Genomic DNA, 27068 nt, shown 5'->3' on the forward strand with positions numbered 1-27068 from the left:
AGAGATTAAAATCGAAGTTGTGTAAGAAGCCAGAATCTACAGGCTGCATTGCAGCAATTCACCAAGCCTACTGCAACATCATCACCTCCAAGTTCTCATCCAAGTCACATACCATCATGACTTAAACATATACTGCTGTTCCTTCATTATTGCCTGATCAAAGCTATGGAATTCCCTACCTAACACTTCTCTGTACTGCCGCCAGCACTTGCATATCTCCTTTCTTTCTTGGCAACCAAATGCAAGCACATTACTCAAGACAGAGTCTGACCAGAGCCTGTAGAGTTTGTTAATAGCACTCTGTGATTCGTAAACCACAGTTCCAAGTTTATCGTTTAACATCGTCCTTTGCTCATTGCTCTCTGCACTGGTTGCACATGTTGAGTGTCATGTCTACTAAGACCCTTCAGACACTTTCAACTTGATCATTAGTTATTTCAATGCCATTCATGAATACTTATAGAATCACAGAATGAAAAAGCACATCAGGAGGCTATTCAGCCCATCATGCCTGTGCCAGCTCTTTGAAAAAGCAATCCAATTAGTTCCACTCCCCTGCTCTTTCCCCATAGCCCTGCAATGTTTTCTCCTTGAAGTATTTATCCAATTCTCTTTCTGAAAGGTACTGCTGAATCTGCTTCCACTATCCTTTCAAGCAGCGCATTCCAGATCATAACAACTTGCTAAATTGTCACTAAAAGTCAAAACAACTATCACTAAGTTCTGCAGAAGTTCACCCTGTGTAACAACAGATTTTCCTCCTTAAGCAAAATATTCCTTTTCGTAGAGGGAAAAGTCTGTACAATTTCAGAAGGGTTATAGGTGGAATAAATGTTAAGACGTAAAATGCTATCCCGTGATCTTTCTGTAGACGGTGTATTTGGATCTCTGTCTAGTTCAGGATCATTTGGTTTCTTATGGGGATGCCTGCTAAACACTACAAGGGGGTGGCTGAACTTCACCAGGTTTCTGCACAAGTCACATTTCTCCAGAACAAGGCTAAGAAACTATGACACTTGTAAAGCACCTAATTTTAATGGCAAAAACCTATTGAAGCAACTAACATTTTACAAGAGTTTATTTCTGAATCACATTTTACTAATAAGCACTTGGAAAACATGCATTTTAGCGTGTCTATTTGCCAAAAACATTAAAAGCAAAAGGGTCCATAAACATAGATCCGATAGGCAAGGTGAGCCAGATGGGGTAAAATTGCCTAATTTTCCAGCTTTCATATGTTATATTGCCCATTTCTCCTTCTCACATGCATAAGTTCACGTTCTCTTGCATTAAATTTCTGCTGGTCCCCTCTCTGCTGTGCTGTTACAGGTCTGGGAGCTGCAGGCACTGTTGCTGGTCAGCTTAATCCTCATCAAGGGCGGTGCAGTGGTTAGCACCACAGCCTCACAGCTCCAGCGACCCGGGTTCGGTTCTGGGTACAGCCTGCGTGGAGTGTGCAAGCTCTCACTGTGACTGTGTGGGTTTCTGCTGGGTGCTCCGGTTTCCTCCCACAGCCAAAGATTTGCAGGTTGATAGGTAAATTGCCCCTAGTATTGGTAGGTGGTTGGAGAATTGAGGGAAGGCGGGGATGTAGTAGGAAATGTAGGATTAGTATAAATGGGTGGTTGATGGTTGGCACAGACTCGGTGGGCCGAAGGGCCTGTTTCAGTGCTGCATCTCTCTATGACTCTATCTGAAGTCCAATCTAAGGCAGCATAAATGCACCCATCCTGATGTGATACAGCAAACTTCCAGAGTGCAAAAAGTAACCTCTAAATTGTACAAAGTAACCTCTCAGCAAAAGGCACTGTGAACAAACCCTTTCCCACTAACAGGCAACAAACCAATTGTGAGTACTGCATATTTATTGGAATCTGTACCTGAGATTTCATCAGCCCCTCAATCGTCGTTGTATACTTGCCTTGCTTTCACTGGCATGAAGTCCAGGCAGCCCAGGGGCCCACTGTTAAAGCAAAAACAGTGGGGGAATTTTATGCTGTCCGCCGCAACGGTTTTGGAGGCAGGGAGAGCATATAATCAGGTGGATGGTGGCGAGGGGGACCCCACCACCTTCCTGCCTCCATCAAAATTAAGTCTGGGGTGGGAAAGCCTGTGAACGGCCTTCCTATCCCACCACCAATTGAGGCCTTTAAGTGGACAATTAATGCCCAATTAAGGGCCTCATCCTGCCACCGCCACAACTAGGCGAGCAGCAGGCAGGTCTGTGGCCCCCCCAGGAAACACGGCAAGAAAAACCGTGTGGGTTGTTTGTTGGCTCCGGGGATGGGGGTGGTGGCTGTGTTAAAAGATATTTACTGCCTGGCATCAGGAAAGGAGGGGTTTGCTGAGAGCCACGCTCCTGCCCTATAATCCCCTCCTCACAACCCCCAACTCACGAGACCACCCCCGCCCTGACCCACCTGTGGCCTGGGTCCAGTGCTGCCCCAGGGCCTCGGGTGGGTGCTCCACTAGCAGTAGTCACCGTGGCCGCAGTGACGCTGCTCAGTTAAAGAGCTGCCGGCCTCTGATTGGCTGGCAGCTCTGAGGGTGGGACTTCCGTCGCTGGAGTCCTTGATCCCTAGATGGCCCACCAGTTAAGTGCCTAATTGGCACATGCGGCGGACCTCCCGCAGAAGGGACGGTGCAGTGTTCTCAGCAGCGCTTTTGCTGGCGATCGAGACCCCCCATTGCCCAGATAAAATCCCGGCCAGTGTGTCAACATTGCCCTAGTTGAGCGATGAGCTTATGGAAATTGACAACCCACCTCTCCAAATGGGGTTGCGTACATGCAGCCTAATACACTGGAGTTAAATGTGGAAGTTGGCGGGCTGGAGCTGGCTTCCTGATGCACTGTCAAATTCGCCAGTTTTAACCCTCACCCAAACCCATGCACTTTTCCACATTGATGTTATGCACTATATGTAAATACCACTTACCATATGTCTGTAATATTGCCTGAGGACAAATGAAGAGGATTAAAACTGCTCATTCTCAAGTAGTTCCTTTGATCTTTGTATTCATTTTTAACCAAAACAGTTGCATTACAGTTCTTGTTAAAATAGCTTAATTGTGATATAGCTTTGCCAACCTCATAACGCTTTAAATATTTGAGGATAATATCAAGTGGCAGCAAGACAATGGAAATAACTCTATTAGATTTTTCTCCCCCAACAAGGATTGGGAGAAGATCAAAGTGATCTAATCAAAGACTTTCACTTAAGTAGGTCGATCAAATTGGAATATTAATGACACTTTACATTGCAATAATAAGATGCAAGTAGCCTAAGATTTTTGTATGTCACATTTTTTTAACCCATTGGGGGCATTTCTTTATTACGAGAATTAAATAAAATAAAACATTGAGCCCATGTTTTCAGTTCATTACAATTTTCTGTGGTTTTGTACAACTCTTACATTTTAATTTTATATATATATATTTATTATATATATAGTGCAGCAGAACATTTTGAGAAAATCATCTCTTCCAGTTTACCAGTTGAAGTGCTACAATACCAAATCTCTGGGTGTGGGGAAAAAAAATCAGCAAACGAAAAACAAAGGTTTAGTGGCTTAAATTTGGAAGTTTATTTATCATTTTCACAACACATTGGGGCTGAAAATATAAAAATCAAATGACTTTCCCTTAACACAGAGACATTAAATCCAAAAGCGGTATGTTAATCATTGTAAAACTGATTATTCACAGTTAAATATCAGTTTATATGAACCTAACTATTGAAATATGTGGATGAAACATGTTGTCTGATGGATTTTGACATTGATCTATTCTTTCATTGGCATAAACCTGAAGACAAAAAAAACATTGTCCACATAAATGGCAGTCTCACACTTTGACATTTTTTGGTGGAACAGCACAGATTTGGCTCGCAGATTCCTCAGCAAAGATTGAGGTGACAGGATGGTACTGAGAAACATAGGCACAAATAAATCTGCATTACAGTGTTATTAAGGCTTGACTTTAGCAGGAGTTCCATCGCTGTCCAAAGAGAGCTTTACTTTTACTGCAGCTATTGTTTCTAAGCCGAGAGTAATTATAGCTCTTATGCTCCCCTTAATTTCAAGCCCTACTTGGATCAGCAACAAACATCAACTGATCTGTCAGTAGAAACTAGTTACGGATCAAAAGACCGCTGCTTAATTTCATGCCTTGTTACTGAACAATAACCGAATAATCAAATACTTCTTGTACTACTACAGTACTGAAAACATGATGTCAAAATATTGCAGAAATTGCTTTCAGATGAATGGTGACTTCAACATGCTAGACAGCTGTTTGTAATGATGGTATTTTTCATTAAATGTGATTAGGTGAATCAATTCATCAAAAATTAATTACCTCTTATTTTGCCCAGTTACTGTATATTGTTTCTGCTGGGTTTTTTTTTCTGTGATTGGCATAAGGTGCCAGGATTCTTCCTGTCTAATCAAGAAGTATTTTAGTCGCAGTACAAGTTAATCTCATTTATCTCAATGCTCCGGCAGAACTGTGTCATAGCAACACTGGATAGCTTCCAGTTAAAATTATTTTTAAGTTTAAAAATGTTATTCTGTACCTTCCCTGATTGCCCTTTGGAGGAATGGCAGTAGTGGGTGTAATCAATTCAGAAGATCCTGAGAATATTCTTTGCTTTCGCTATCCTCTTGAGGTTAGAAACTCCCATTGGGAATTTGCTAAATCTCTTTTTGGGGGAAGGAGAAACAGCTTTCCCCCACCCCCCCCCCCCCCCCCCATTAATTATAATGTGTCCAGTTGCTTTATTCTAAATTACCTCAATTCTACTAGTGCTGGTCCTTCGGAAGGTTTGATTAATTCGTATCTCTGTGCTGGCCCTTTAGTGTCTTTGATTTTCTTTAGCTCTTGATTTACTTGGTTAATATTTGCTTCTTGCTCTCTGTTTTGTCCCTCCAGATGTCTTCACTTGTTTGCTGAAGACACTGACTAATTCTGCAGGGCGATAACCCAAGGGACAACTTCCTTACACACAGTTACTAACAAATGAAATTTAACTGCCACCACATGCTGTGAATGTGGACTTGGCTAAAGCATTCAAATTAATCTCAATTAGGGAAATATCAGCTGGTAATTGTGACAGGAGGGAGTTGCCAATGGTCTTTGCAGGAACAGGAACTGAAATGATGAGGGAAGCTGGCTACGTTTTTTTCTAGTTCCTTATATTCTCTGCTTCTATCTAATTTCAGCAGGAAATGAAGTGATGATATTCAATCGTACTGTTCAAATCATTTTGGTTGCGCTTTATTTAACTTTCATCATCGTCATCATCACATACACGTCATTACAACTGCAACATGGAAGATGCAACATCTATATATAATTGCTTTTGCATAAATGTGTGGACGTATATAACAAAGAACAGTCCCAAAATCTAATCTTGGAATAATTCTGGATGTCCTCTTATTTCCGATGGAAATCAATGGGGAGTCCTTCTGCAGCTGGTGTTGTGATGATGTCACCAGTTTGCAGGAACCATCTCTGAGTCAGCAAACATGCAGCTGGAACTATCTTGACAGTAACACAATTTCAGAGCACTGTAATCCTGAAAAAGTTACAACTGACGGCAGAAACTCATATATTTAGTATCACACTAAAATATTTCAAATTAAACCTAATTATTAGCTCCCTCAATAGCTCAGCTGCATAAAACAATGAGTAACTAAGCTATACAGACCAAGAAAGTCCCAGTTTCAATTCCTAGCCTGCACTGAGGTAGCTGTTCTCATCTAAAGTGGTGATACAGTGGCACAATAGCAGCCTAGGCTAGACCGGCTTGCTGATAACAATCCAACAATCACTGTTGCAAACATATGCCTGTGGATTTAGGTGCGATCAAGATCAGACTGTAAGGCCTGCCCAGTCAAATAGCCTGTTAAGGCTCACAACTTGGAGTAATAGAGGAAAACCAGCAATGATGGAATGATACCGCAGGAAGGAGCCAGCACCATCAGGAGAGGAGAAAAATAAATGATAAGAAAAACTTATTAGAAGTTTAACAATCTTGTCTGTATACAACTCTATTTTTAATAAACACACCAACTTTAACAGTACTTTATTAGGAAGATGGCTCCTGCACGGGCAGTTTCTTACTGAGTTGCTCTCCTTTGTAACTTTATCCTTAGCTGTCCAAACCATACTCAATACTGAACTGGCTCTGGCCTATTCCTGCTGGCTCCCATCATGTTCTGGATTCAGCCCCATTGCTGTTGAATGATTCTTGTATTGCTGCTTTCCATTTGCTTTCAATCAATGATGAACTGCATTAATCTTTCAGAACTCCTCCATCACGCTTCATTGGACTGGGTTTGCTGGTTCCTCAAGCTACCACTCTTTCTAACCTTGTGTACTCTTCACTGTCCTACAGCTGTTCTTCAGACCAGATCGCTGGTCTGCACAAGTTCTGCGGATTTACCTTTCATCCTTCTTTGGGCTTCACTTCATTTTTATCTTGGGGTTTTACTCCTGCTACTTACTTCTCTGCTTGCATACCACAACTGCTAGCACCAGAGGACAGGATACACGTTCACTAGACTCCTTGATTAACCTCTGCTGGAACATGGTCAGCTCTCTGCTCCTCCTCAGCACTCATTTCCAATAGACAATCTTCAGCAATGCATCCATTGATGCCCTTGAACAGCTTTTGGATTCATCCCCTCTTCACAACTGTCTTCAAACCTGGACCCTGTGTGCAAGTCAACTCCATCCCACTAATGGATCTTACACTTGATCTTTAGATGCTCTCATATCAGGGGCTCAGGGGCCCAGATAAGCCTAAGACCCAATTGAAATTGGATGTTGGGCATCATTTAAATTAGATTGAGGAGCTACATCACCAGGCAGCTCACCAGAAAAGCAGACTCCAATTTTGGTGGGTCCATTGCAACGACAGCAGCTGCTCCCAGGTAGATCCTGGGAGGGAAGCAATTGCGAGAGGCTCAAGCAGGGGCCAGCAGTAGTCTTTGGGACTGCAGATGGAACTATCTGCAGTTCCAGGAGGAGCGCTTCTGCTCGGTGTTGTTCTTATGACAAAGTTGCAGGTTTGCCTTTCTCCCTCATCCTCTGGTACCTTTGCCTCTCACTTGAAATACTCATTCTGTAATCGAAGCCCCACCCGGATTTTCTCACAGAACTATTCATCCTCCTTTTCTCCAACAGCCGCTCCACAAAGTGACTCCTCATCCACAGTGATTCCAACCTCCTTTCCTTTCAGTACTCTTCATTCCATCCTAAACATCTCCCACCATGTTACCTCTCCTACACATATTGATAACCAATCCTTTGATCTTAGCATCTCTACTCTTGCACAGACAAGACCATCTCCAGTCACTTCCTTTAATTCCCCACCACTTCCCTCTTCTGTATCTGCCCTTGGGAAAAGAAACTTTACCCCATCTCACAACTAAACTTTCAAGCTGCCAGCTGACTAGCCTTTGGTACTTTCTTTTTCTTTTGGGCCTCCTTATCTCGAGAGACAATGGATACGCGCCTGGAGGTGGTCAGTGGTTTGTGAAGCAGCGCCTGGAGTGGCTATAAAGGCCAATTCTGGAGTGACAGGCTCTTCCACAGGTGCTGCAGAGAAATTTGTTTGTTGGGGCTGTTGCACAGTTGGCTCTCCCCTTGCGCCTCTGTCTTTTTTCCTGCCAACTACTAAGTCTCTTCGACTCGCCACAATTTAGCCCTGTCTTTATGGCTGCCCGCCAGCTCTGGCGAATGCTGGCAACTGACTCCCACGACTTGTGATCAATGTCACACGATTTCATGTCGCGTTTGCAGACGTCTTTATAACGGAGACATGGACGGCCGGTGGGTCTGATACCAGTGGCGAGCTCGCTGTACAATGTGTCTTTGGGGATCCTGCCATCTTCCATGCGGCTCACATGGCCAAGCCATCTCAAGCGCCGCTGACTCAGTAGTGTGTATAAGCTGGGGATGTTGGCCGCTTCAAGGACTTCTGTGTTGGAGATATAGTCCTGCCACCTGATGCCAAGTATTCTCCGAAGGCAGCGAAGATGGAATGAATTGAGACGTCGCTCTTGGCTGGCATACGTTGTCCAGGCCTCGCTGCCGTAGAGCAAGGTACTGAGGACACAGGCCTGATACACTCGGACTTTTGTGTTCCGTGTCAGTGCGCCATTTTCCCACACTCTCTTGGCCAGTCTGAACATAGCAGTGGAAGCCTTACCCATGCGCTTGTTGATTTCTGCATCTAGAGACAGGTTACTGGTGATAGTTGAGCCTAGGTAGGTGAACTCTTGAACCACTTCCAGAGCGTGGTCGCCAATATTGATGGATGGAGCATTTCTGACATCCTGCCCCATGATGTTCGTTTTCTTGAGGCTGATGGTTAGGCCAAATTCATTGCAGGCAGACGCAAACCTGTCGATGAGACTCTGCAGGCATTCTTCAGTGTGAGATGTTAAAGCAGCATCGTCAGCAAAGAGGAGTTCTCTGATGAGGACTTTCCGTACTTTGGACTTCGCTCTTAGACGGGCAAGGTTGAACAACCTGCCCCCTGATCTTGTGTGGAGGAAAATTCCTTCTTCAGAGGATTTGAACGCATGTGAAAGCAGCAGGGAGAAGAAAATCCCAAAAAGTGTGGGTGCGAGAACACAGCCCTGTTTCACACCACTCAGGATAGGAAAGGGTACACCATTTGCCATAATGGGCTGGATTTTCTGCAACTGGTGGGGTGCCCGGTGCCAGGCCGAAAAGGTGGGGGGAATCACCGCCTTGGCATTTTCGAGTCCCCCATGGTGTGATCCTCTGCTGTTATAGAAGTGGAGTTTCTGTCTCTTTAAAGAAGGGATTCCCACTCCAAGAGCTGCCGGCTAATTACAGGGCCGGGAGCGGTGGCCACTGGCAGCACTGCAGAGGCCTTGGACCCAGGCCCAGTGCTGGAAACCCAGACCTCAGGTAAGTGAGGCTAGGTCACTGGAACCAGTCTGGAGACCCCGGCGAAGGGCGGTGGGAGAGTGGGTCATGGAGTTGGTTTTGCCAGTGGGGGTCCTCTATGGGCCACAGACTGCCTTTGGAGAAAGGATGACCCCACCCCCGCCCCACCGAAAGACCACAGGGAGAGCACCTCGTATTACACTGTGCCCTCCTCACGTGGTGGAGGTTAAATCCCTGTGGTGGTGGGAACAGGCCCTTGAGTGGCCGTTAATAGGTCACTTAAGGGCCTCAATTGGCTTTTGGGCAGACAGACCGTCATCGGCCTATCCCGGCTCCCGGCAAAATCGCTTAGCGACAAGGCCTCCGTCTCCTGCCTCCTGTCGTAATTCTATGGTTCCCCCCGCAGCCCCCCCCCCGCCTCCCACCCCATCACATGGGGGCCCATAAAATCCAGTCCAATGTTTCCATATCTGTCATTCAACTCCTCTGCTTCACCTTTGATGCCCTTGTCCCCAGTAACACTTTTACTCTCTCCCATCTTGATTGTTCCCTCTCATATGGCTCCCATCTTCACTTCCCCAAGTTCAAGGATGCAGATAAGCATATCTGATAGACAACTAGTTTAGCCATTCATCATCAGATCTGACCGCACTACATCAAGCACTATCAGGCCTCATTCTCCTCGTCTAAAAGCATCGCTATTCTAGTGTCATCTTGGAGACAAAAAATAATCCCCGGGTTCTTTATTCCACCCCTCCGACCTTCCTCCTCCTTCCTAATCCTAACATATGCGAGGAGTTCATGGACTGCAAAATGTTTAACAATAACTTTCATTCTTTAGTGCCTTTACTGTAGCTTCACAAGGGCATAATCAAACCAAAATGGTTGCTAAGCCAAAGAAGGAGATATTAGAAGGGATAACTAAAAGTTTGGTCAAGCAGAAGGGATTTAAGGAGGTTTTTAAAGGAGGAAAGAGAGGTGGAGAGGTGGAGAGGTTTTGGGAACAAACTCCAGGAGTTTAGGGTCTAGTTGGCTGAAGGTACGGCTATCAACGGTGGGGAGAAAGAAGTGAAGGATGGAAAAGAAGCGAGAGTTGGAGGGACACATAGTTCTCAGAGGGTTTTACGGCTGCAGAGGTAAGGATAGTGTTTAATATTTGCTACTGTAGCAATGGTCCCTCCAGAGGAATCCTAGAAAAACACCTCTTGAGGCTTGATGCCCGAGAGGCATATTTACGGAGCACTTCCTGCAATGTCTAGCTCAACCCCTTCTACTAACAGCACACTGCACACAGCCGAAGCACATGCATTATGGCACTAATTCAATCAAAAGCTACTCTTGGCTCACGGTTATTTATGTAAGAATAAAATTGCACATCTGCGAAAATGTACCCTGAATATCCCAAAATCCAAAAATGTGTTGTCTCAATAATGCTGAACATGTTTCATCAGAGACAAGATATATACCCAAGGTAATCAGCTGGAACAGGTTCTCGATATGATGAACACAGGTTTTCCTGTCTATTAAATGGTTCAGTTTCTTGTTCAGTTGACTCAGTAAACACTGCACAGACACACAATGTATTTGCTGCACAGAAGGAAGGGGAAAGCAGCACTGATTTAGACTTGTTGATGTGCCACCTGAGGACATTTCATTCAACTGCTCTGTTGAAAGGAAAAAAGCAGCCATGACAGCAGTATTAACAGTCATAGCGGTAAGCAGTGATGTCCCTCACCTTATGTTAAAAACCTGAAACACCCAATTCATTTCCACCAAAAGAAACAAAGGACAAAAGAGTACCAGTTCCTCTCTATAGTCCAGCCTTATGTGACAGTAAGTGGCGTATCACAGAGGGAATGATTTCTCTATTAGTAAGATAAAACAAGGTAGAGTAAAGGCTGTGGTGTATCACAGTGTTACAGTATGCCCTGACAGTAACAATGCAAAATGCAAGTTAAAAAAACATGAAATGTGGAAAAGGTCAGCAGGTCAGCCACCATCTTTGAGAGAAGAATAGGTCAGCATTTCAGGTGTGACTTTTCATCAGAACTCTGACACCATGTCATGTACAAAAACACAATCCATTTTTTTTCTTTGACCTGTATACTTCCAGAATTTTTCTGGTTTTTATATCAGATTTGTGGCTGTAGTGATTCATTTTTGCCCAGACTTACAAAAATGGTTTTAAAAAGATACTGTGAATTAGCAGGCAAGTCTCAAATGAAGCAGCCATAAAAACTTGCTGTGCAGTCTTACTGCCACAGCAGGTTCACACGGCAACAGACACTACAATGGCATTTTTGTCTTCATGGGCAGTAACTGGGCACAGCAGATCGCCCCCCCATCCCCCACCACCCCCCCAAGCTCCCGCCCCCCACCCCCCCAACTCCCATGCTCTCTACCCACCCCCCTGCCCCCACGCGAGAGAAGCAGTTCGACTTTGAAAATCTGACATGTTCTGTAGAGGACGGGCCATCCACTCTGCTAGATTACTGCCCATGCAGTGAAAGAAAAAAAAAATACCCCTATGAGTGAAGATTTCTTCTGTGCATAGGATGCAGAACTGTAAACCTATTCGATATAAAGGCACCCATGATTGCACCATGTCTAGTGCACAGAAGAAATCACCCCTGACCACTAACGGCAAGCATTCACAATGATTTTAAACATGGCTATCTTCGTGCTTATTAAAACTATGATTGACACTCTGACTATTTAGCTGAAGAGTTGCCTCTCTATTTCTAACACTACTGGCACTTACAATGCACTTTTAATACAGCAAACCATCTCATGGAGAATCATGGGAAATGGAGGAATGGCAATTGAACACTAAGCAGACGTTGGACTAAGAGTTAGGGAAAGTGATGAAAAACATGGCTAAATATGTAAGTTCTGAGGAAGCTTTTGGGAAAGCATGGAGTAATGTAGTATGGTGGATGGGAATTCTAGAATGCAAGTGCATGATGGATGAAGACTGAAGACTCTAGCATGAATGCTGGAGTAGAGATAAAGAAGAACACACAAAAGATTAGTTATATGAGTTAGAAGAGTGGTGACTGTGAGCTGAGACATAGCAATAGGGAAGGTTAGAGATGTTTAATGAGCAAGGCTATGGAGAGTATGACAAAAAAGAGGGATTTTTGTTTCCAGTATGCCAAGGTATTAGCTGCTTTATTTCTGTCACTTGACATCTAGAATTAAAAATCAGGTTCATGCACAGAAAATGGCCCACATTGTCTTGATAAAATGCTGGCTTCTTTTTTCCATCACCAACTGTCTTCTTAAATGCTCTCTTCTACTCACTCCACTGTTACATCCAACAAGTGTAAGAACCTTGTGGATTTGTTTGTCACTAAGATTCATCCATTCAGTTATCTCTGCTGCTTCTCCCCCTTCCCTGTACACATAAAGCCCCAAACCTCTCCCCAGATTCCCCTTGTCCTAAACCTGAGCCACATATTTTTTCCAATTTCTCTTCCATTTCCCCTTTGCGCTCTACTAGATCATCATGTTCATAAGACCCACTTCTTACTGCCTTAACCCCCATTCCCAATAAACTGCAGACCACTAAATTTCACTTTTTGGTTCCCATGCTAGTTGACATTGTATATGGCTCCCTTTTCCCAGGTACTGCGCCCTCCCTTTCAAAACTGTTTTTATCATGCTCCATTCCTTAAAAAAAAGCACACTCAACCCATTTGTCATTGCCACAAAAACAACAACAACAATTTGCATTTCTATAGCACCTTTAATGTAATAAAACATCCCAAGGTGCTTTACAAGAGTGATTCTCAAACAAAATTCGACACTGCGCCACATATAAAGATATTTGAATCAGTGACCAAAAGCTTGGTCAAAGAGGTAGGTTTAAGGATCAGCATCTTACTGGAGGATAGACAGAGAGTTGGAGAGGTGAAAAGGTTATGAGGAGGAATTCCAGAGCTTAGGGCTTCAGCAGTTGATGACACATCCGCCAATGATGGAGCAAAGGAAATCGGAAATGCGAATCAGATCAGAATTGGAGGAGCACAGAGACCTTGGGAGGGTTGTAGGGCTAGAGGAGGCTGTAGATATAGGGAGGGGTGAAGCAATGGATCAATTTGTAAACAAAGATCAGAATTCTAAAATCCAGGTACTGCCGGATCAGAAGTCAATGTAGGTCAGCAAGCACAGGGGAGATGGGTGAATGGTGTTAAGAGTATGGGAAGCAGAGCTTTGGATGAGTTTATGAATAGTACAAGGTAGGAGGCTCGCCAGGAGAGCATTGGTGTCTCAAGGTAATAAAGGCATGGATGAGGATTTTTAGCAGCAGGTGAGCTGAGGCGGGGGTGGTGATATTACAGAGATGGAAGTAGGCGGTCTTGGTCATGGAAAGGACATGGGATCGGAATTTCAGCACAAGGCCAAAAGGATGCCAAGGTTGCGAACAGTCTGGTTCAAGCTCAGAGTGGCTGAAAGAGGGGCGGAGTCGGTAACCATTATCCTTCCTCTTCCTCCTCGACCCAACTGCAGCCTTTGACATGGTTGACCACGACATGCTCCTACAATAACTCTCTTCTTTTGCCTAGCTAAGTGGAGCTGCCCTTGCTTAGTTCCACTCTTACTTATCCGATCAGAGCCACATCATCTCCAGCAATGGTTCTTGTCCCACTACTGCAGCTTTAGCCCCTCCCCCTTCTTCCACATCTACATGCTGCCCCTTGGTGGCATCATCCCAAGACATTGGATAAGATTCCACATGTACATTGAAGACACCCAACTCTGTGTTGCCAGTACCTGTCTTGAGCACTTCACTGTATCTAAATAAAAAATCTCCAAAAATCCATCAGAAAAATGGTAAATGAGGATCTGGAGTTTGTAATCAATACACAAGAGAAACAAGAGAAACAGAAGAAGCAGTGCAACTCGGTGAGATACAGACATGCTAAGTGATTGGGACTCAGGACGTGGGTGATGAAGTTCTGGATGAGTTGGATCTATGCTGGGTGCAGCGGAGGAGGTCAACATTAGAGAAATCAAGCCTGGAGGTGATGCAGACATGGTTGAGGGTTTTAGCAATGAGCTGGGAGGCAAGGAGATGAAGGCAATGTTAAGAAGGTGGATTGAGGCAATCTTGATGATTGACTGGACATGGAGCTAGAAATGCAACTCAGGATTGAAATGTCACCCAAAGCTGCATGCAGTGTCTGGATCAATGCAATTGAACAGCCAGGAAAAACAATGGAGTTTCTGGCAGCAGCCAAACAGAATGACTAAAGTTTGGTCAATGTTATACTCCACAGCCTGCTGTCAGTATGATTTATATTATGGCTATAATTTTTGAAATAGTAATTATATCACACAAATGTGTCTCCCAAACCACAAAATGCAGAGGAAATAAAAATCTGTGATCTGAATAGAATGCTTGACCAGTAGTTGCGGTATATCATGATTCTACCACTCATGAGTCTGACCAGAAAATGCCCCTAGGTCAGATTTCAGGACATTCTAAACCATCCTGTACTACAGCTGTACAAAAGATCCTCTACAATAGGTACACACATACAGAGATTTCATATTGATGCAGCTTGCATCAAAATAATGGAAACTCATATTTGAAAAAACTTCTTTCAAGTCTGCCTTTACTTGTTCATCCGTTCACTTGGATAGATTATGCAGTCCAATCAAAATAAATACACAAACTTTGTAAGACACAACTGCTTTTCTGTTTGTCATTTGAATCACTCAAAGCGAAACAATATGAATTGACATCAAGAATGCTATCAGAGCAAAGTATTATAAAGATGTAATGATTGATATGGTTTCAAATAGTTTGATTGTATTTCAAGAGTAAACGAATCCATGGTGTACTTTTCACCTCTGTCCCCATGCATTTAATTCCATTTTTGGAATTAGGTTGTGATAGGGCTTCAACAAACCTTCTTTAGTTCCTGAGTGAATAGACAGATCATGAGGCATATCTTAGTCTAAGGCAGACCTTTACCACATATTTGGAAATTTCTCAATTGTAAACCTGGACTGATGTTAATGAGAGGAAGCTTAGGACGTCATATAAATGTATGGCTGCCCTCATCGATGACGAACAAAGGTTTTTTTTTAAATTAGCTAGTTATCTAGTCATGATATCAAATAATAAAACTTCCCAGTTTCTGACAAAAATGGCAATCAGCACCAAAACCAAAAGTAACAGAAATAGGATCACTCACCTTCTGGCTCACCACACAAGTTACACTGTGATTCTGCAACAAAAAGATGAAAAAAACCACCCATTACGATTTTAATTTTTCACACCATGAATTAGGAATATACAATGCATTCAAACAGCAATGAATCGGCCAAGTTCACTTACTATTCTTTACCTAAATGGCAAAACACATGTAGAAGTGTTAAATTCTATTGTAACTGCAAATCTTAGAAAGCAATACTGTCACTAGATTGCAGGTTCTCCCATTCTCTTTCACTCCTGAACTGAAATGAATGTTTAATTGTATTTATCCATTTCAGAAATGTTTTGGGAATTTACTACATTTCACAGCCAAAACACATTGCCTTCATAAATCCTCAATCTAATTTGCACATATGTGTTTGTATACCTACATGTTCATTTTAACTGGTAGAGTTAATTTCATTGCTTAATTGAGAAGAAGCACATCATAAAGAAAACAAGTTCTGACATGGTTATCGAATCAAATGTATAGTTCTATTAAAAAGCTGCAGCCGCGTATGCTAAATCTTTAGAAATTCTGTCCTTTGAGATCACTTTCTGCTCCACCATTCAGTCAGAACAAAATTGAAGAGCTTAACTGAAGGATTTTGAAGATTAAATAAGTCCCCCACAGACTCCTCAGCATGAAGCCTGAGCCATTTTAACTCCAGGGTTTAATTCAAATTTGTTTGCATGATCACCTGCCCAAAGTCTGCGAAAAATATGTAAGACTGGCAAGAAACCAATGCCACCAGGTACTCTAAGGAACGGTCCCTGGCATTAGGTTAGTGCTGGGAGAGGAGTGGGTTTCCAAAGAGTTCCCAGTGATGGGATGGAGAAGGAAGACCAAAACTGCGTAGGCCCAACCATTTGTTGGAAAGCCAGGAGGAACCTCCTGAAGATTTTTTAAAAATTAACCTTAGGCTACAGCTTTAATTTTATTCACTAAAAGTAAACTTAATTACCCCATCTCCTTGCTCGTGGTCTACACTATGTCTGTATTTTACAGCACAGCATTGAAAACAGAGCAGAAATTTTTTAACAGCATTTGGTTTGTTATTTGATACCTAAATGAGCACAGAAATCAGTTACCTAGAATTACTTTTTTTTATTCATTCATGGGATGTGGGCATCGCTGGCCAGGACAGCCTTTATTGCCCATCCCTAATTGCCCTTGAGGTGGTGGTGGTGAGCGGCCTTCTTGAACCGCTGCAGTCCATGCGGAGTAGATGCACTTAAAACATACTTCACAGAAACAGGCCATTTGGCTCAATTAGCCCATGCTTTATGCTGTACTCAAACTTTTTCATCCAGTTGTACCAGCATAACCCTCTATTCCCTTCTCACCCATATGCTTATCCAGCTTCCCCTTAAATGAATCTGCACTATTCGTCTCAACCACTCTCTATGGTAGTGAGTTCCACATTCTCACCATTCTCTGGGTAAAGAAGTTTCTCTTGAATTCCCTATTTGAATTTATGTGACTACCTTATATTTATGGCCTCTAGTTTTGCTGTTCCCCATAAATGGAAACACTCCTTCTATGGGTACTTAATCAAAACCTTCCAACATTTTAGAACATAGAACAGTACATCACAGTACAGGTCCTTCGGCCCACGATGTTGTGCCGAACCTTTAACCTACTCTAAGATCAAACTAACTACCTACCCTTCATTCTACTATCATCCATGTACGTATCCAAGAGTCGCTTAAATGCCCCTAATGTATCTGCTTCTACTACCACCGCTGGCAGCGCATTCCACGCACCCACCACTCTCTGTGTAAAGAACCTACCTCTGACATCTCCCCGAAACCTTCCTCCAATCACCTTAAAATTATGCCCCCTGGTGATAGCCCTTTCCACCCTGGGAAAAAGTCTCTATTTGGTCACTCCTCCACCTCTCTTTTCTAGAGAAAAGAAATTCAGCCTGTTCATCCCCTCCTGATAGGTATGATCTTGCAGTTCTGGTAACACCCTTGTAAATCTTTTTTGCACCCTCTCCAGTACCTCTACATCCTTTGTATAATATGGTGACCAGAACTCTGCAGAGTAGTTCAAGTGTGGTTTCACCAAGGTTATCATACTTTTGACCAAGATTTGCAGACAGAATAGGATTTGCACCCCTGTAACTGGCAACAAGGTGGGATTAATTCTTTCGGGGCAGGAGAAATTGAGTAGAACGCAAGTTAAAGTCCAAGTTGTGCACTTACTGCTATTTATATGCCCCATGGTCTGTTTTCTTGGGTGACTGAGGAACCAGCCTCACTTAGGTGGGAGCCTCATGAATAAATGGAAATTGGGGTCCTATGATATCAATAGGCCTACTCACTAAACCCTGGAGGACACCAAATCAGTTAAATTTAAAATTTATCTTTATGGGGCCAGGTGCAGCAGGAGTGCTCCTCTGGGCACCACAAAGTTTGGACTGCTGCCACCCCAGGTTCCACTCTTCCCACCTGCAAAACTTATAGGAATCCCCAACCTACAGCTTTTCCCGATCGCTGGCCTGGCAGCTTCCAGGCCTCCCAATTCTTCGCAAACCAAAGGCTAGCGAGCTCCCTCTGAGGGCCCACATTAACTGGGCAGCTGGCAGGAAGAATGTTGCTGAGGCCCACCTGTTGAAATAAACTGGGCCGTTCTCTACAGTTGCCAGGCTCACAGTCCAAGTGGCCCAGTGCCTTTCTGCCTGGCAGGGAAAACTCCCCCTGAAAACTGAGGAGAAACTCATAGGGCAGGATTTTCGCCCCGCTCCACAAATATCCCCATCCTCAATGATGGGGGAGTACAGCACATCAGTGCGAAAGATAAGTCTGAAGCATTTGCAACAATCTTCAGCCAGAAGTGTCGAGTTGATGATCCATCTCAGCCTCCTCCTGAAGTCCCCAGCATCACAGATGCCAGTCTTCAGCCAATTCGATTCACTTCGCGTGATATCAAGAAAAGACTGAAGACATTGGATTCTGCAAAGGCTAAGGGCCCTGACAATATTCCGGCAATAGTACTGAAGACCTGTGCTCCAGAACTTGCTGCACCCTTACCCAAGCTGTTTCAGTACAGCTACAACACCGGCATCTTCCCTGCATTGTGGAAAATTGCTCAGGTATGTCCTGTGTACAAAAAGTAGGACAAGTCCAACCCGGCCAATTACCGCCCCATCATCCTAGTCTCAATCATCAGTAAAGTGATGGAAGGTGTCATCAACAGTGCCACCAAGCAGCACTTGCTTAGCAATAACCTGCTCAGTGACGCTCAGTTTGGCTTCCGCCAGGGCCACTCAGCTCCTGACCTCATTACAGCCTTGGTTCAAACATGGACAAAAGAGCTGAACTCAAGAGGTGAGGTGAGAGTGACTGCTCTTGACATCAAGGCAGCATTTGACCGAGTATGGCATCAAGGAGCCCTAGCAAAACTGAGGTCAATGGGAATCAGGGGGAAAACACTCCGCTGGCTGGAGTCATACCTAGTGCAAAGGAAGATGGTTGTGGTTGTTGGAGGTCAATCATCTGAGCTCCAGGACATCACTGCAGGAGTTCCTCAGGGTAGTGTCCTGGGCCTAACCATCTTCAGCTGCTTCATCAATGACCTTCCTTCAATCATAAGGTCAGAAGTGGGGATGTCCGCTGATGATTGCACAATGTTCAGCACCATTCGCAACTCCTCAAATACTGAAGCAGTCCGTGTAGAAATGCAGCAAGACCTGGACAATATCCAGGCTTGGGCTGATAAGTGGCAAGTAACATTCGTGCCACACAAGTGCCAGGCAATGACCATCTCCAACAAGAGAGAATCTAACCATCTCCCCTTGACATTCAACAGCATTACCATTGCTGAATCCCCCACTATCAAATTCTAGGGGCTACCATTGACCAGAAACTGAACTGCAGTAGCCATATAAATACTGTGGCTACAAGAGCAGGTCAGTAACTCACCTCCTGACTTCCCATGCCTGTCCTGCATCTGCAAGGCATGTCAGGCATATGATGGGATACTCTCCACTTGCCTGGATGGTGCAGCTCCAACAACACTCAAGAAGCTCGACACCATCCAGGACAAAGCAGCCCGCTTGATTGGCACCCCATCTACAAACATTCACTCCCTCCACCACTGACGCACAGTGGTAGCAGTGTGTACCATCTACAAGATGCACTGCAGCAATGCACCAAGGCTCCTCAGACAGCACCTTCCAAACCCGCAACCTCTTCCAACTAGAAGGACAAGGGCAGCAAATACATGGGAACACCACCACTTGCAAGTTCCCCTCCAAGTCACACACCATCCTGACTTGGAACTATATCGCCATTCCTTCACTGTCGCTGGGTCAAAATCCTGGAACTCCCTTCCTAACAGCCCACATCCCATGAATGAATAAAAAAAAAATATGGGGGCGGGAATGGGAGTGGGCGGGTGGTAATTTCATGCTGCCTGCCAAAGTGCCAGCACTTTGCCAGCACCATCCTGACCTTGAGCCATTTTCCTAGCGGCCGGATCGAGGATGGAATGGCTACCCACCTGCAAGTGACGGGTAGCTTGTTAAGATAATTCAGAGGCATTGGGAGCACGGAAACTTCCTGGAGGTGGCACCCTAGTGACAGACTTCGGGGCCAGCACTCCAGGAACCCTTTGAGCTACCTCCTCTGTCTACCTGGCTACAGCTGTGGCCACAGGCCGTCCTGTGGCCATTTTTAATTTCAAATGTTTTCAAGTTGCTAAGAGGGAACCTCAAGATGGAGGCGCCCAATCTGTCTCAACCTAGCGACAGCAGGCTGCAGTTCCTTCTGTGCTGGAGGGCCTCCAATTGGTCCTCCAGCTTCGTGAGCCTGCCCACTGTCTTAATTGGCCAATCCAGCCAAAATCATGTCGGGTGACTGCCTCTGACATGGTACGGGGTAAGGACCCGCAATTGACCCTGACCTCGGGTTACTGACACAAAACGTAAAACCCTGCACATAGTTTCTGACACATACAGACAGGATCAGTGGAACTAAACAATAGTGCTAGAGATCCCAGTCAATAATCTAGCATGACATTATTGTCAGCTATTGTGATTCTTCTTTTGATGGGGTTTTTTTTCATCTCTCACTGAATCTTTTCTTTTCCTGAGTAAAATATTTCAAATAGTATTCAAATACCAAGAAGAGAAGGACTTGGTGGATGATGAGCCTAGGGAAGGGAGTGCAGATAGTCTCAGTCATCTCACTATCAAAAAGGAGGAGGTGTTGGGTGTCTTGCAAAGCATTAAGGTAGATAAGTCCCCAGGGCCTGATGGGATCTACCCTAGAATACTGAGGGAGACAAGGGAAGAAATTGCTGGGGCCTTGACAGAAATCTTTGCATCCTCATTGGCTACAGGTGAGGTCCCAGAGGACTGGAGAATAGCCAATGTTCCTTTGTTTAAGAAGGGTGGCAAGGATAATCCAGGAAATTATAGGCCGGTGAGCCTTACGTCAGTGGTAGGGAAACTATTAGAGAGGATTATTCGGGACAGGATTTACTCCCATTTGGAAACAAACAAACTTATTAGCGAGAGACAGCATGGTTTTATGAAGGGGAGGTCGTGTCCTACTAATTTGATTGAGTTTTTTGAGGAAGTGACGAAGATGATTGATGAGGGAAGGGTGGTGGATGTTGTCTTTCTGGACTTTAGTAAAGCCTTTGACAAGGTCCCGCATGGCAGACTGGTACAAAAGGTGAAGTCACACGGGATCAGAGGTGAGCTGGCAAGATGGATACAGAACTGGCTCAGTCACAGAAGACAGAGGGTAACAGTGGATGGGTGTTTTTCTGAATGGAGGGATGTGACTAGTGGTGTTCCGCAGGAATCAGTGCTGGGACCTTTGCTGTTTGTAGTATATATAAATGATTTGGAGGAAAATGTAGCTGGTCTGATTAGTAAGTTTGCGGACGACACAAAGGTTGATGGAGTTGCGGATAGTGATGAGGATTGTCAGAGGATACAGCAGGATATAGATCGGTTGGAGACTTGGGCGGAGAAATGGCAGATGGAGTTTAATCCGGACAAATGTGAGGTAATGCATTTTGGAAGGTCTAATGCAGGTGGGAGGTATACAGTAAATGGCAGAACCCTTAGGAGTATTGACAGGTAGAGAGATCTGGGCGTACAGGTCCACAGGTCACTGAAAGTGGCAACGTAGGTGGATAAGGTAGTCAAGAAGGCATACGGCATGCTTGCCTTCATCGGTCGGGGCATAGAGTATAAAAATTGGCAAGTCATGTTGCAGCTGTACAGAACCTTAGTTAGGCCACACTGAGAATATTGCGTGCAATTCTGGTCGCCACACTACCAGAAGGACGTGGAGGCTTTGGAGAGGGTACAGAGGAGGTTTACCAGGATGTTGCCTGGTCTGGAGGGCATTAGCTATGAGGAGAGGTTGGAAAAACTCGGATTGTTTTCACTGGAATGACGGAGGTGGAGGGGCGACATGATCGAGGTTTACAAAGTTATGAGCGGCATGGACAGAGTGGATAGTCAGAAGCTTTTTCCCAGGGTGGAAGAGTCAGTTACTAGGGGACATAGGTTTAAGGTGCGAGGGGCAAAGTTTAGAGGGGATGTGCGAGGCAAGTTCTTTTACACAGAGGGTGGTGAGTGCCTGGAACTTGCTGCCAGGGGAGGTGGTGGAAGCAGATACGATAGCGACGTTTAAGAGACATCTTGACAAATATATGAATAGGAAGGGAATAGAGGGATACGGACCCCGGAAGTGCAGAAGGTGTTAGTTTAGGCAGGCATCAAGATCGGCGCAGGCTTGGAGGGCTGAATGGCCTGTTCCTGTGCTGTACTGTTCTTTGTTCTTTGTTACTTGACATAACAAACAATGGCAGTTTTGAATTACTTCCAAAATCTTGCATACAATATGAGCTTTTACACTCCTTGGCTTTAATACATAAGGGGTAACTTTGTGAGATGAGCCTCCAACCAAGAGCGCTTGCCAGATGGAAGCACAGATTAGAGATAGAGCTGTAAGCCAATAGGTCTGTTCCCGAATTTTCTTGTACTCTGCATCTTCAAAGGGATTAATGCCTATTTCAGGTCTGGGTAATGGACACAAATATTTTGTCCTTATCCAATATGGCAGGTGGCATACTTCTAACCAAAGTGTGTGCACACTTCTTGACAGCCATATTGGAGCTTTAGTAATCCAAGTAGTGCCCGCTTGGACCAATTTATAGGCCCAAGTGTTTACCTGACAGGAATAAACATATAAAATGTATTGCCACAGTACTTAACTGCTCATGGCTCCCAGCATAGAGAGCTTATGCATAGCCCAGTTATAGAAAACATATATGCTAAAGATTTACTAAACCAGGACAGGAAGACACCAACTGAAGACAGACACCAACAGCCACAGACAGCGATTCATCACAGGTATTCCCATAGGAAAGCAGAACTTCCTGTCAGGATTGTGTTGCAGTGAGTCCCTGTCTAAAGTCTTGTCCTCTTCAGAGAAAGTTAAAGAACTGGAAGCACAAATCTAGTCTACCAAAGGACTAGGTATCTCTGCAGGCATATCTTGCCTACTAAAACTGTTAATTGGTCAGCAATTGTTTTAATATTTGTAATCCAAGTCTTTCATCTCCCACAGGTCCTAAAAGAGCGACACAGGACCTGATGCAGGAGGATGTAAACGAATCCTCAGAAGAGGTTGTGCACCTGATGAAGCACCATCACAGGACTCATGTACGCCCTCCACCAGCTTAGATATGCACAAACCCCGGTGAGGCCTCCAAAGCAGGTCACATGGTAAGCCACGCATCATAAGTTAGCAGGAGCAGGTGTTGGAGACAGGGAGAGCACTGGAGAGTCCCAAGGGAATGCAGGACACTCCAAGCTCTGCTCAGCTGGATGCAGATGCTGAGCCTCAGAGGTCATCAACAAAGGGAACTATTCTGGAGCAGCAACAGAGAATGTATGAGGTTCTGTCAACATTTTTGAGAGACTGCGTATTATTGAAGTGAGAATTGGAGCGGTCCATCTCTAACATGACTGCCATGATATCTCAGGCCTTTGTGCTGATGTTCACCTCCATGGAAACAGTGCCTGGAGCATCAGATAGGGCAGGCAACTGAGTACATGCTGGCCCTCAGCAATGGTCTGCGCACTCAGTCTGCCAGTTTATCTTGGGTGGAGAAAATTCTTACCTTGGCTATTCAGTGCCTCAATGAAGTGCAGCCAAGTGCTCTCCAGCTCTTGGCTAGTAGAGTTGTGTAGGTGGGCCATGAGAGGGAAGATGGAGAAAGTGTACATGCGCACTCTGCTGAAGGTGCTTCCATTCCTCCCTGCAGATTTGTATTTGGGGTGTCTTTGGCTGGGGCTTCATGGCCCCAAAACCCAGAGGTCATCTGCCATGAGTGTCTCAACTGTCAGAGCAGGGGAGTGATCAACTTGTCTCTGGCTCTGGTGAAGCCACAGGGGTAGCACCATGTAGAAGTAACAGGAAAATGAAAAGAAAGACTTTGTGATTTCACAAGGGGAATCACTTGGGTGTTTACATGTATGTCGCTGTGTCAATCTTCTCGTCAATGTTAAACAACTAGAAACTTTATTTCAAGTCTCCATTATCCACTCATCTCCATTGTTGTCTTCCGCCTGCCAAGTGGCCATCATGCTTGAGAAAAATGGTCTGAGCAGCATAGAAAACAAGCAATGGGTTTCGACGAGATAGAAGGATTATTGGGTCAAGGGAGGGGCCAGTGGATTCAGCATTGATGTGCCATATGGTTTCACAGACTCAGGTTAGCTGAATCATCTGTGTATGAGTCCATCGCAGGAATCTCTGACAGCTAGGTGAGCAGCTGCAGGGACCCTGGCTGCATCAAGCTCCTCCTCCTCCTCTCTTCCTCTTTCGAGGATGCAAAGCAGTCCTCAATTTTCTTCTCCTAAAGCTCCAGTCCTCTGTGCTGTGTGATATTGTGCGAGGCACAGCAGACCACTATCATTCTGGACATCCTTGCTGGTGTATACTGAAGGGCATCCTGTCCAAACAATCGAATCACATCTTCAGCAACCCAATGACTCACTCTATGACTGCTCTTGTACTCAGAGACCAGCGGGAAGTTTAAAAGAGAGGCGGCAGAGAGAGAGAGAGCACGAGACTAGCGGGAAGTTTAAAAGAGAGGCAGCAGAGAGAGAGCGAGAGAGAGAGCAAGACCAATGGGAAGTTTAGAGAGAGGTGATACAGCGAAAGAGAGTGAGATCAACGGGAAGTTTGAAGAACGGCGGTGGAGTGAGAGAGCAAGAGACCAGCAGGGAAGGTATTGATTCAATTTAGGAGCTAGGAAATTAAAAATATTCAATTGGGGTACTGCATCAGTAAGTGTTGTGAAAAGAGTATTAGCACAGAGGAGGAAGAGAGATATTAATTAGAATTGATAGTTTAAACAGGGTACTAATTAGCTTGTTTCAAAAGGGAATAGAGTTTTTTTTTGTTTGGATCATGGATGGGCAGTTGCGACCTGTTGCTTGCAATTCCTTTGCCACATGGGAACTTCAGGACATGTCATGTGTCTTGGGCGATCATGTGTGTAGGGAGTGTCTTCAACTACTTCAGCTCAAGCTCAGGATCTCCAAGCTTGAGGGGAGCTGGAATAACTGTGGAGCATCAGGGAGCAGGAGAGTTTCCCAGATCGTATTTTCTAGGAGGTGGTCAACCCATGGCAGTAGGAGTTCAGAATAGTAGGTGGATGGCCATCCAGAAGAGTAGGAAGAGGCAGGAAGTGCAGGAGTTTTTGGGGTATGGGCCACTCTCAAACCAGTACTCAGCTTTGCAAACTGCTGGGAGTAATGATACCTTGAAGAAGTGCAGTCCAGACCATGGCACCAATGGGCAACGGACTGTAAAGGAGGGAGCAGCAAAGTGCAGAAATGCAGTTGCTATAGATGATTCCATAATCCGGGGGACAGACCAGCATTTCTGTAACCATTATTGTGGTGTGTTGCCTCCCTGGTGCCATGGTAAAGGGCATTACGGAGAGGGTTCAGGATATTCTGCAGGAGGAAGGGAGTGAGCCAGAATTTGTGGTACACGTTGGCACCAATGACATAGCAAGGTCAGGTATTGAGGTCCAATGATCAGATTTTTAGGAGCTAGGGAGGAAGTTAAAGAGTAGGACCTTGAAGGTTATAATCTCTTGATTGCTCCAAGTGCAACAAACTATTGAGAGTAGAAATAGAAAGATAAGGAGAATCAATGCGTGGCTTGAAGCATGGTGCAGGAGGGAGGGCTTCAGATTCTTGGGGCATTGGGACCAGTTCTGGGGCAGAAGGCACCTATTTAAAAGAGACAGTTGTACCTCAACAGGACTAGGACCAATGTCCTCGCAGGGAGATCCACTAGTGTGGTTGGGGAGGGTTTAAGCTAAATATGCAAAAGGATGGGCACCAGTATATATAAGTAGAAAAGAGGAATAAGGTGCATCATGTGAGCGTGTTAGACAGTAATAGAGAAGGGAGCAGCTCTGTATTAGATGGGAGAAAGACTACGAGAAATGCAAAGACAGGATTACAATGCATGTGTAAACGCACAAAGTGTGGTGAATAAGATTGGTGAGCTACAAGTACAAATAGCTATATGGGACTATGATGTAGTTTCAACATCAGAAATATGGTGTAAAAATAGTGAGGAGTGGATGCTCAATATACAAGGATATAAAGTGTTCAGAAAAGATAGTGCAGGAGAAAAGGGAGGTGGGGGTTGCTGTACAGATTAGGGAAGACATTGTCGTGTTGGAAACGGAGGTTGTCCTTGAGGGGGCAAGGACGGAATCCATTTGGTTAGAGTTGAGAGGCAAAAAGGGTAGGTTCACGCTACCAGGAACATTCGATTGGCCTTCAAATAGTGAGAGAGAGAGAGAGAGAGGTGCAAATCTGCAGGGAAATCACAGAGATGTGATATCACGAGAGGATGGTGATATTGGGGGGCTTTAATTATCCAAATATCGATTGACATAATTATAGATTAAAGGGTAAGGAGGGGAAGGAGTTTCTGAAATGTGTTCAGGAGAACTTCCTTGATCAGTATGTTCTCAGCCCAACTAGAAAGCAGGCATTGCTGGATCTCATGCTAGGAAATAAGATGGGTCAAATGGACCAAGTGTCCATTGGGGATCACTTGGGTAAGAGTGATCATCGTATCATAAGGTTTAGTCTAGTAATGCAGAAAAGCCAGGAACGAAATAATGTAGAACATCTAGAATGGAAGAGGGATAATTTCAATGCAATGAGAAGGGATCTAGCCAGGGTAGAAAGGAACCAAAGACTGACAGGAAGAGCTGCATCAGGAAAATGGGTTATCTTTTAAGGAAGAGATGCTTCAGGTACAGACTAGGTACATTCCAACAAGGGGAGAAGGTAGGGGTACTAAAGACAGGGCTCCTGCGATGATGAGGGAGATAGAGATTCTGATGAAACAAAAAAAGACAGTGTATGATGCATGCCAGGTGAATTCTTCAAGTGAGAACCAGGCCAAATATATTAAGTTGAGAGGGGAGGTGAAGAGGAAAATAAGACTGGCAAGGAGAGAATAGGAGAATTGAATGGCAGTCAACATAAAAGAGAACCCAAAAATCTTCTATCGGCCTGTAAATAGTATGTGGGTAGTAAGAGGTGGAGTGGGGCCGAATAGGGACAAAAAAGGTAATATATGGTTAGAGACTCAGGGCAAGGCTAATATACTTAATGAGTACATTGTATCAGTGTTCACTAAGGAAGTGGAATTGGACAAAATATCAGTTGAAGTGGAGAGAGTAGAGGCAATGAATAGGGAAAAATTGAGAGGGGAGGAGGTACTAAAAAGGTTGGCTATGCTTAGCGTAGACAAGTTACCTGGTCTGGATGGCTAGCGGCCCAGCTTGCTAAAGGAAGTAGGGGTGGAGATAGTGGAATGGTTTGCAATAATCTTCCAGATTTAGGGGAGGTGCCA

At 44.6% G+C, this 27068-nt stretch overlaps 1 protein-coding gene across 1 annotated transcript in view; it reads right to left on the reverse strand.

The window, feature by feature from the left end:
• The window catches only part of dlgap2a (discs, large (Drosophila) homolog-associated protein 2a), a 1214142-nt gene that overhangs the window by 652061 nt on the left and 535013 nt on the right, over positions 1-27068 (reverse strand). Inside the window, exon 6 of the mRNA XM_068021937.1 lies at positions 15133-15165. Within this exon, the coding sequence (XP_067878038.1) occupies positions 15133-15165 (33 nt within the window). The remainder of the gene's footprint in view (positions 1-15132; positions 15166-27068) is intronic.

The sequence above is a fragment of the Heterodontus francisci genome, chromosome 3 (genome assembly GCF_036365525.1).
Source record: "Heterodontus francisci isolate sHetFra1 chromosome 3, sHetFra1.hap1, whole genome shotgun sequence".
Lineage (NCBI taxonomy): Eukaryota > Metazoa > Chordata > Chondrichthyes > Heterodontiformes > Heterodontidae > Heterodontus > Heterodontus francisci.